The sequence below is a fragment of the Syngnathus scovelli genome, chromosome 7, assembly GCF_024217435.2.
Source record: "Syngnathus scovelli strain Florida chromosome 7, RoL_Ssco_1.2, whole genome shotgun sequence".
Classification (NCBI taxonomy): Eukaryota; Metazoa; Chordata; class Actinopteri; order Syngnathiformes; family Syngnathidae; genus Syngnathus; species Syngnathus scovelli.
Window position 1 is genome coordinate 5,261,847 of NC_090853.1, and position 11,942 is coordinate 5,273,788.

General features: G+C 40.0%; 1 protein-coding gene across 2 annotated transcripts; it reads right to left on the reverse strand.

The window, feature by feature from the left end:
• Positions 1-5,016: 5,016 nt before the first annotated feature.
• On the reverse strand, positions 5,017-11,637 carry scn3b (sodium channel, voltage-gated, type III, beta). Of its 2 annotated transcripts, none has more exons than XM_049726961.2 (6): positions 11,358-11,637; positions 10,990-11,193; positions 9,419-9,597; positions 9,106-9,334; positions 6,873-7,011; positions 5,017-5,745 (listed from the first exon to the last, which is right to left on the reverse strand). In XM_049726961.2, exons 2-6 carry the CDS (start codon positions 11,042-11,044, stop codon positions 5,739-5,741), a joined length of 609 nt encoding a protein of 202 aa, XP_049582918.1. In that variant the 5' UTR covers positions 11,045-11,193; positions 11,358-11,637; the 3' UTR covers positions 5,017-5,738. The 2 variants fall into 2 exon arrangements, with proteins under 2 accessions (XP_049582918.1, XP_049582917.1); XM_049726960.2 differs by having other exon boundaries at positions 10,990-11,231.
• Positions 11,638-11,942: the final 305 nt, after the last annotated feature.

Below are 11,942 nucleotides of genomic sequence, written 5' to 3' on the forward strand. Positions count from 1 at the left end.
AATTTGATCTGCACTGCGGAAAGGTGCAACACCCTGTTGGCGGGAATGGGACGCTTGTGGCGACAGTCTGGGATCAACTAGGAGGTCTACGTCTTTGGAGACCACTTTTAGGTCTTCGTAATAGTCATAAATGTCAGTGTTTTATAGCGTCTTTTTTTCTGTATATTCCCACTATGATGCTACTGACATTAAAAAAAACACTGTGCGCCATAATTGAAAGCTAAATACAACTGAACTGTACCTTAAATGTACTTACTTTACTTTTTGTGATGTTTTAATGTACATTTTATTTGTACTTACTTCAGAAATATTTTTGTGTACCATGCTATCAGAATCACTGTGCTAGGACGTTATCATCATTTAAACAATAGACAGTCATGTGAATTCAAATAAATATTTTGAAATATATTTAAATATATTTTTTAATATTTTAAAATATATGTATATAATATGTATGTAATTAATTCAGTTATCGATCAATTCAATAATAATAATATTATGTTTAAATATTTCAATATGTAATGGGGAGCTACAGCCTGATCAATGATAATTGTTAATACGTCCATAGATTCCGCATCATAGTCTCAAGGGGATCGACATTGGCGTTTGTTGGAAGGGTGAAACGATTTTCTCTACAGGCTACCTTTGCCGTCTATTATTTCAAAAACAAAAAGTAGCTCCTCTGTTCAGAGTGCCTTTTGTTTACAGGCCTTTGACCCGATCAAAAGGCAAATCAGCCTTTCCCACCAGTGGCCCTGCAAAAAAATGAGCATTGTCCTGGCTGTTGTTTTGCTATCGATCTAGTGTGGTCATTACGTACCGCTCCGAACGATCAGTTAAGCCACAGACAATGCTCGCATTTATCTCTGTCAGGGCTTGAAGGCTTAATCGGAACAAGTTTAGGATGTGGTATTACGTATGCAAATATTACAAAATGCTCACAAAAATTAATCTGGGATTTCAAACAACTAAAGGATTAAAACTGCGCTCAAAGCCTTTCCTTTGGTTTAATTGATCCCGGAGGGTTTTTTCCGGCGGGAAGTTTTGGCTTCTTCATGGACTTCATTGTTGAAATTGGAGTCTACTTACTCATCACTTTTCAAACTCTACAAGCAATGAAGTTTCATTTCTTAGTTTAAATCATACTCGTGGTGGACTAAGACTTTAGCGCAGTGCTAAATTAGCATTTCAAACCTTTTACATGCACTCACATATAAGTGCAACTGTCCATCTGCCGCCTTGGCTGCTGCAAAAAAGCGGTAAAACTTTTCAAATATCTGGCAAAAGCTCTCTTTTCGTTTCCTTTCAGATCTCCACAGGATGCTTATTAGAGCTCCACAGAGCGCCACTACCACTGTCATCACACTCAGTGATGTTTCGTCATCACCTTCCCCTTCCCACAGGAAACCGTGCTGCCACCGGTATGATAAACGTTCCTCTAATCAACAAGCTCCTGGCGAATGGAAAAAAATAAATAAGCGGGTGTGCGGAGGCCGGGATGAATCCAGCCATTGCGATGTCATGTTGTGCACTGTGTCATCTTATTGTGTGCAGTGCATCAGGTGCGGTTTAACACTTGCCCGGCAGCCAGGTGTTCATTTCACTAACAATAGAGCGAGCGCGTCATTGTGCCGTGCACGGCGCCAGCTTCACCCTCATTGGCAAATGAGAGCGCAGTCTGACTTGTAAATGGTCTTTTTATTTAAGGCATGCTCTTTGTTTCGCTAATCAAAGATGCCTCTTGTTTGAAATGCGAGAGAACGGATTAGAAAGGTGGGAGATGCGGACGCAGGAGGCTTTGGGCGCACTTTGGCGTGCGATGATGATTAGCAATAATTAAAATCGGGAAATAGATTATCAAATGTTTTACGAAAAAATAAATGATGGTGTCACTTTTGTTCTACAAGCTTTATTTTAATGTTTTCACCCCCTTGTACTTATACAAGTGACACCTTTATCAGAGGTAATTTAATATTCTCCAGAACACTTTGGAATAATTGCATAAATTGTTTCTTTGCAAAAGTCCCATGGAGCTGCTTCAAAGTTAAAGCGGAGGACAGGTGTTTGAAAAAAATAAAAAAATAAAACACCAGCGATGTGTTGTTGTGCTAGCAGGATTGTGATTCCATCACAAAGCAACTCTGAATAATGCATGAATCAAAAGAACAAGGGGAGATATGAACAAATAATTGTATTTAAATCAAACGCTTAATTCATCTAAAAATGTAATAATATTTTGCAAGAACACTCATTCTGTTTGTTTAGCGGGGAAGAAGAAGCCGATTAGAGAAGACAATTAGCCACAGGAAAATAGCATTTGGACTGATGTGCACAAGCTATTTAGCCGTCATCAAATTATGACACAACCACACTTCGAAATTAGCCAGCCTCCCAAATAAGCTCCTTACATCATTTTAAATCCATGCAAAGTCATCACTTTGGTGTTCTGTGTCCAGAGAGCCGTTTAAAGATAAATCTGCGTATTCCAAGAATTAATTAACTTTTTTTTTTTTGGGAAATCAACGTACTAACAGCAATGCCCTTTAAAGAAGCATAGAATATGAAAAGATGTATGATTAGGATACAGAATAGAAAGTAATACATTCAGTTATCTACTAATGCCCCGCCTAAGGCCGAACGCGAGTGAACTGAACAATCGGCCCAAAAAAATACAGTCAGCGACTTATATCTGCAAACCCGGCGATTGACCCTCACTTACATAATCGACTTGCTGCTCGAGTCTCGCTATCTCAAAATACTAAAGTCGCGCATGACGGTGTGAATACAAATTTTAAATCAAGCCGGATTTGCGTTGCAAGAGTGGGAAAAGTGAGAGTGATAACAGCTGCTACCTTTTTAAGCAGGTTAACTGATCCATGTACTGTACATAATAAATGAGGTCACGCTTGGAAAAGCACTCGACTGGAGTTCACTCAGAGACAATTATGAAGTTCAAACAACGACACCTTTGGAAAATGTCACCGTGTGTTCCAGTGGTAGAATGTTATCATCAAGCACTGCTACTGCTTTGGATCTGGATGTTCTATAGGTGGGAAGGTTTTCGAGCTCTAATGAAGGGGGGCGTGGCTTAGATTAAAGATGTTTCAGTGAGTCGTCAGGGACATCATTCAAGATTTCCCCTCACGCAAGACAAACAGAATTACTTATTTAAAATGAGCACTCAACTTTGCCTTCTGATAGCTCAATGCTAACACAAAATGCAAAACATCATAGGGCGGCTAACAAATAGCATCGGTGATGTAACAATACTCCCAAGCCTTAGAGTCATTTAAATTAGCTGTGTAACTCTTCTAATTTGTTGTACATGACTGTTTTATACTGCCCCTAGTGGCCAATTAGTTTTTTTCGCACGTTTGGCATGCTGAAGGACTCAAACGGCAAGGAACAGAAACACTAAAAATCAAGTGCGGAAAAATAAATTCAGAAATAAACCCAAATTTATGATGATAAATGAATGGCGTGTCAGGATTAACAAAATAAATAAAAAATCAGCCTAAACTTGGTCAGACAGTGATTTGCGGAAGAAGTGGTTACATCCCAGCCAGACGAAGCAAACCAAAGCATCTTATTGACACACTTTGCATTTTATCAATAAGTCTATCATAACACTTAAATGCTACAAACGAAAGAAGCCAGCTCCGGGAAAGTGACTATTGATCCACAATCACTAAGGCGCATCTGGCCACAGACAACATTCCGCATCATCTCAGCTCCAACATCCTGGACCGAGTGTTTCTTATCAACGTGGCCCCCGAAGAGGCGGGACTCGATAAATCAATGGCGGCAAGCATTCGTTCAGGATGATGACTGAAGAAACATCAGTTTTTGATGACGTTTGATGTCACTTTACACTAGAGGGAGACAAAGACCCTTCGTGGATGGACACGTGTCACATGAAGATGTGATTTCTTTTTTTTTAAAAACTAAAAACGTAAAACCGCTCAAGGTTATCTTTATGGCTTTTCGCTTTTTTTTCTCAGCGTGATATCGATTCAGGCATGGCGTGATTACGCTACATGAGGTGAAAAAAAAGGATCCAAATGAAGGTGTTTATAGTCATGGCCTGTCTGAGTGCCTGATGTGATGTGACTTCAAATATTTGCCAGCAGCAGGAGGCCGTCTGCTTTAATCCAAATGTATTTTGGTACGTATGTGGGCCACATTACCGGGCTGTATCCTCGGGGATATAACGGCAACACGAGAGGGAAGCAGCATGTTGGGAGAAAAGGACAGACGAGGACTCCGAACGACCGCTTTACGAGATATGTTGCGCAATCAATAACCAATTTATCTGAACCTGATGGATGGATAAAGTTCGCACCGGTGATATTACCAGTTCACCGCCCTGGACTATATATATTATCTGACCTTGGGAGTTTTGGAGGACATTTTAGTCAGGTGATTACGCCTTGATAAAGGTATGGCTTGGTTGCCATGACAACAGCTGCTCTGGCTCATGGGCTTTGGAACAGAGCAACCTGGATTTTTTTGCACTTTCTTTTCAGTTCACTATCCTGCAAACTTTTGCTTCCTTTTTGTAAAGTCGAAAGCTTTAGTGAGGGCTTATTGTGCAGTGTTGTGTTGAGCCACCGTACTTGAAAAGCACCACAACAGCTATAAAGTTAAAAGTTAACACCATGTACGGCGAAACGTCTGAAACACAGTATGAAAAAAAACATGGCCGCCTACTAACTCAACTATGTTGTTTTTCCCTTCCCGGGGAAAAAGCTGATATTTTCCGCTGACTCACTTAAAGACTCCAATTTAAAATGAAACACGTTTTATCACGGCAAATCCATGACAGCAAACAGAAAAGAAATGTATGACCTGACAATAGTACGAGACAAATGTAATGTTAGCATGCTAATGCTAGCTTAGTACCGCTAGCCTTGCTATTTTGTTAAAGCTGTTGTCACAATTACGTACTTTTATAACCACCCAAAAAATCCACATTGTGTATTTGGTTTCTAATCAAAGTTAAAGATTGACGACAGATTTGGAATTTAGCGGAATTTACTCAAACATTTGCAGAACAGGTGCAGCGCCACATAACATTAAGTGCAAAATGTATCCAAAATATAACAAAGTAGTGATAAAGCCTTCACTGAATGTCGAAAATCAGCAACAACTGGCAAAGCAGTGGCTTTTAAGACCTCACATCTTCTTATGTATTAAAGATTTATACAGAGAGAATACGAGGAAGAATTAAAAAGCTACAGAAATACAGCTGAGAAAAGATAATAGTCATATATTTGTTCTTTATAGCGGTAATGCACGTCATAACAATAAAAAAAAGCAATGTAATTCTTCTTACAAAGGTATTAGCCAATACTACTAAAATCAGCCTCTCAGTATGTCTTATAAAATATTGTTGAATAAAATCCAGAGAACTACAGGCAATAAATAAAACGCTGAGTAGCAGTTAAAGAGTTTGTTGACTTGATTGTACCGATTTCTAAAGGGTCTACATCACAGAGGCACTACGCGGTATGAAGAAGAGGCCCGAGTTCACATGAAGTGCAGCCGCTTTTTTTTACGTGACATTCGACATTTGAACTTGTTTTACTCGCGTGGGCACTTGAGTTTAGTGTAGAAAGGTAAGAAACTGACATTTGTGGCTCTTCACAGGAAAACGGCATCGCGTTGTGGGGAGGGGGTGAGAGATTCGCTTGGCAGGACTCTGGGATCGCCGATCGTTATCGTCCCGTCATGGTCCTTCAATACCTGGCAAAGCAGAAGACAATCTTCTCAATTTGTGAAGCTTTGTTTAGATCGATGGAGGGGGTGGGGGGCATGGAAGATGTTATTGTAAAGAAAAAGTTTGGGTCGACTGCTTTTGGGGATTGTACGAACTTCATTCTGTGGATCGTCACTATTGTGGAAACGGGAAATGCACATTGTCGTATTGTCTGATAAAGGCCTTAATTGTAAAAAAAAAAAAAAAAAACAGGCTCGCATCTATTTGTTACGATTGTTCCATTGCACAAATAAATTGCTTGTTTAAATGCCGTCGGTCCGGATCAACGTGCCCCCGTCAACACAATGGCGGTCCAGCGGGAGCTGACTACACAGGTGCCTTTGGGTCTTTGTCAGCGCTGACAAGATGACGCAAACGCTCGGTCTCTCACGGAGCGGCGGCGCAAAGACGGCGCTTCCAACAATAAAAAAAAGAGCATTCAGCGGAGATTTATTTGGCGCCGTCTGATAGGTTTTGTGAAAAGATGTTAGACGAGGGCTACAAACAGATGCGAAGCGGACTCAATTACTTCGTTGTCCATCTGTCTGGCTGTTTTCTTGTCAGCTCTGTCAGGTTCTCCATGGTCTTGAAAATTCGTCACTTTCCAAGTGTTTGAAATGACTGATGCAATCTGCCGAAAGTCAGGCAGCAGTGACAACACCTACGTATCATGTTGCAATATGAGCAACCACCTTCATCCAGTCCCGGAGCGAGTACTCTGTCAAGCGGGCGATTCTAATCCTATTAGTTCCTTTTTGTCCATTTAAGTTATTTATGTCTTCCTGTCCGTTCTAAGAAAAGCACAAATTATTTTCTCGTAATTCTATTAATTTGTCAATTTCCGATCACAAGATTAATATAAATGGAGGGGATGTAAGAAACGTTTTTGGGGTGAGGCTGGAACGGTTTAATGGCATTCCCATTCATTTCAATGCGGAAAGATGATTTGGATAACCGGGGGCAAACATGTTCTTTACAAAGCAACATTGCCTGACATTAAAAACTATCAAAACATTATCAAACACTCCCAACTTGATCACCGTCGTTTAAACTTAGCCTGAATGCATCGCTCCCCTTTCACTCACTACTTGTCATTCATCCCAGTGGGACTCACCCTATGTCTGGCACCAGCTCATCAGACTTGGAGATCTTGCGGTAGCAGTAAACCATCTCGACCAACAGCCAGAAGGTCAAGAAGACCAGCAGCAAGTACATCATGATCTCCGAGTAGAGGGCTGTGGCGTCCGGGCTGGCTGCGAGAGCACACAAACATGTTTTATTCAATACCTTTGTTTTTTTTTTCTATCGCGAATCAAGCGGTACTTTTTATTCACAGATTTGAGGAGGATGTGCGTAACCCACAATAAACAAATCGGGGCATCATAAAGAAGACATGCTTTTGAGCTTTGTTTTCAATATAATCGGGACTCCATTCACGGGCTAATTTATTCGCAACACCTGCACAATGTAATGAAAATCAATACAAGAGATGTATGAAAAAAAATTCTGCCTTTACATAGAATATGTAAAATTTTCAAAAGCAGACTTTTTTAAAAACATGTCTTGTATCACTTGTGCTACAAACAATACAACCTGTGAAGGTAAAGGCGACTTGCGGAGATTTGAATAATCTTCATTAAAGCTTTGGCAAGGACCACAACGTTTGATGGTTTAAAAAAAAATCACTTCAATACAACAACAAAAATATCTCCACAAGTTAGCCTTTAAAATGTGAAAAAAGATGAATCGTGTAAGACATGAGGAATATTTTAACATCATATATGACTTAGTGATAAGAGAACCAATGTAAAACACATTACTGCTTAAATGTCTCTAATCAATTCAACCTTTTAAACTCACTACGGTAAATAATGGTGTAACTGAATACAAGGTGCCAAATTCCACAAAGCGATGTGAATCTGCAGCCTCGGCAAATAGCTCTATTATAGTCATATAATCCCTCGCATGGCAAAGTACACACTGGCGCAAACACACGCACACATTTGCACTGAGCTATATAATCCATTTGACAACAATGAACATCATTAGTGGAACATAAAACCGGGCCGTCATTATGTGCAGAACACGGGGGGATTCTTCGTGGCATTTGATAACACAGAAGTGGAATATGAAGGAAGACATTGGATTAATTACCTACACTACATACTAAAGATAAGACAAAGATTCAAGATAAATTCTACTCAAAAATCTGCACGGATAAAAACATTCAGTGCATTTTTAGAACGCACTAAAATGGGGAAACAATGTTGGCATCGGTGACGGCGAGTGTATGTATTGTAAACGAATGGCGTCATGGAAGCATTCAAATGCAAGTCAAAGATGCAGGAAGCAGAATACATTACCCCTTGCAAAAAGAAAGCAGACAAAAGGGCAGACAAGACAAAACAAAACACACAATTAATCCTTCAGAACACAGAGAGGGTGTGCACTATGGTTATGGTGATTTATTTGCTGTTTTTGCCTTTTTAGGCATCATACCATTTACCTTGGTAAAAAAAAATAATATATATTTCTCTCCTGTGATCTTATTTTGGATTTGCTGTGAAGGAGATTTCTAATAGGAACTTAAAAGCATACTAGCCATCCATTTTCAATTGCACTTATCTTCATTAGAATGTATCCCAGCAGAGTTTGGGTGAGAGACCTGCCCTGGATGCAAGCCAAGCGCAAGGCTCATTTAAGCCTCGTTTCTAGCGACGTTATCTACTCTACTCTACTTGACATTTAGCCCGGTCTCCACCGGCAAATTTGTATGGCTCTTCTGTACTTTGCTAGCTTTTTGGCTACCTACGTTATTGTGGTTCTAAAAAAGGGGCCCGGTTCTAAAACGTGACGTAAATATTTTAGAGGCTAGTTATTAGTCCGAGATAATCAATTTAAGGTTGCTCATAAAAAAAAAAAAAAGCATTCCAAGAAAACAGCTGCCATTAAAGACAAATACAGACAAATACTTGCGCTTTTGCGAGATGTCAACCTTTTTAACAAAACTTGAATCAACTAAACTACTAAACTTCTAAAAGATGAACATCTTACGTTTACAAAATTCACTCAAACTAGCTATAATATATTAAAAATAACCATTGTTTTTGCTTTTATCAATTCATATCACACATGTTGCATTTGACAAATACGGCAAATATATATTAAAACACTAAAACTGCAATTAAATAAAGAAATAAATAAATACCAATTAAAACTGAATTTAAAAAGCACAACTCAAACCGAAATTAATTGAAGATAATGAAAAATCTTAATGCCGGTTTCAAAATGAACCCACAAATCTGATTTTGAGCCATCCCATTCTTGTGTCGGGCAATGAATCCCACCTTCCTCCTTCACTCTGAGCGTGATGTTCTTCAAGACATAAGCTGACGGAGTGAAGGAGTCAAACTCGAACTGGCGAAGCACGTGGCACTCGTAGACGCCGCTGTCGTTGTAGGTAACATTGACGATGCTGATGGAGAGGTCCTGCAGGTCCTGGCTGCCGTTCCACAACAGCCGGCCCTTGAACGGTCCATCCATCTCCATCGGAAAGTCTCCCTCATACTTGTATATCTAGGGAGGGACAAAAAAGTGAGATGCTCTTGTTTTATGATCATCACTTAGATAAGAAATTCTGGACTGGGTGAAAGATCTTACGAGGGTTTTGTCAGGTGTGACGCCTTCTTCCATCTTGGTGATGTAATACCAATCCACATGGGTCTTGGCTTTCACCTCCTCACGTTTCATACAAGAGATACACGTCAACTTCATCATCTTTCCCAGAACCGCTTCCGTCCCCGAGGGGAGGTCTACGCACACCGGCTGGCTCAGGTGCACTGCCATAGAAGAAGAGCATATGACTAGCTTAGCCGCTAACAACACACAAAAATAAGGAAATGAATCACAGCTCATGGAAAGTCAGCCCCATAAATATTTGGACATTGAGACAATTTTTTGCATTCCAGCTTTGTAAATAAAATAGTGTAAAATTACAAATATTTTGTTTATTCTAATATTTTTTGGGTAAAATAAAGCATCACAACATAATGGTCCAGTCTATGATCGATTCCTTACAGGCTTTTAGTCTATAGTGAATCCAATTTGGAGCAAATGGCAAAGCTCAGTAAGCATTAAAGTGACGTCCACTCAATTTTACAGCTCTGCGAGCACTGGGAAAAGGTTTGCCTTCAGTACTTGATCACAAATCCAAGCTCATCCAGGCCAGTGAGCACTAATGATGGCCTCTGCACATTAGTATTTGCTTTAAGGGGAAGGACAATTGAGTGGGAGGTATGGGAGGAGAAAGAAAGAAAAAAATGTGACAGTCAAATTATAGGAGACAAGACCAAGTGGGAAGGATGCAATGGGAAGAATAAAAGAGATTATAAAAGACAAAGATAGATGTCTTCTAAGTGAAGCGTGGCAGCAGCAGCAGCCTGCCAGCTGGCCACATGGATGTCTCTAGTGTGACTGGGTAACGTTCTACTTATATAACCAACCCCCCACCCCCACCCCCCCTGCCCCACAGGCAGACTGTGTCAACATTGATTCCATCATTTATCTGGCAGTTCAGGGGACGACCGAAAGTGGTCAAGTAAAGTGAGAATTTGAATGGCATTAAATTGATAATTCACAATCTCTGAATAAATAAAGGCCTGTGAAGTTAGCAAATGAAGTTAGCAAATTCATTATAGACAAATATATATATATATTTTTACTGCTGAATAAGGCTAAGTAAAGTATCCATTTATTAAATTACTGTTATCTTTGCCTTTTAATTTTGTTGAAAATATGTTTGTAATTTTGGGGTTAGTTATTTAAATAACTAAACGAATCATTTTAAGTACCCGGTTTTTATCATCGAGTTAGTTGAAAGCATTGTTAAACAGGTATGGATAAAATTAGGTAGGTTTCGCTTTTGAGTAATTTAGCAAAAACAATGGTTAGCATGCTAAGATCAACACTGCAGTGTGCAATACAATTCAGTTTCAAAATAATAGCTCGGATAACATCATTTGGGGGGGGGGGGCTACCACTTCACACACTCAAACTACACAATAGAGAAAAATACTAAAAATTCAAAATTCAAGCCAGAAAGATGTGCCTATTAATGGTGCCATCGGACATGCTTTGAACCTCATTCAAATGTAACCGTCAAAAGGACTACAGCTAATCTACACATAAACACAACTAAGCAAACAAATTTATCAGTGTAGTTTTAAACTTACCCCAAAAAAGCAAAAGGACCACAATTTGTAGATGAACTCTGGCTGGAGTTTGCATATTCAAGTCTCTCTATAGGTACAGCTGAAGATTGACTTTTTGGATCTTCCACACTTAACGAGGTCAGGAGTTCTCAGGGGGAGTTCAGGACCCAGGACAGCGTCACTCCTCGGCGAGGGTGCGCGCGCAGCTCACCTCCGTCCGCGAAACTGGCAGTCAATCACAAACTTCAACTTTATGGCAGGAACTACAAAATAAATAGACTTAATTCAGAAGATAAGATAGGACTTTAGTACAAATCTATGCAATCGAGACTCATAAATGTAACTTGAGCGAACTAACTTCTTCCTTTCGTTAGTTGAAACGTGCTCACCTGACGCGTTGACATTGTTTTCAAAATCGACGAGACGATGGGGGGAAAAAAAGAGAAGGACCTGTGGATTCTCTCTCGGATTTGTACTCCACGGACAAAAATCAACGACTCCACTTCTCTCTTCAGCCCTCGAAGAATAGCAACGACGCTTCAAGTCGTTTCAAATCTATTTGCGCCATTAAAGAAAGATTTGAGACATTCGCCTGTCCCTCTCTTTCCCACTCCCTTTTGTTTTCCAGTAGTCGCTGATGGGCACTGACGCGCATGCGCGAGACTCCCACCTCCACCGTACGTAAATGTGCATCATGCACATTGCGTCGCCTTTAAGTCAGCTGTTTGCATGAGCGGGCAGACGGTTGCACAACAACAGAGTGGAATAGTTTCACTAAATATAGCACAACAAATGGACGCATTGTTAAAATAGTATTCGAACTGAAAAGTGATGCTTTCTATTGACTGGATCACCAAGCGTGACGTCAGCTGGGTCAATACCTCTTAAGTGCTGATGGTACACTCAATTACGCAGACGTGGGAATGTAGTAAATATCAAAATGTTTGATGTGGTTTTATTGCTCACAATTCAAA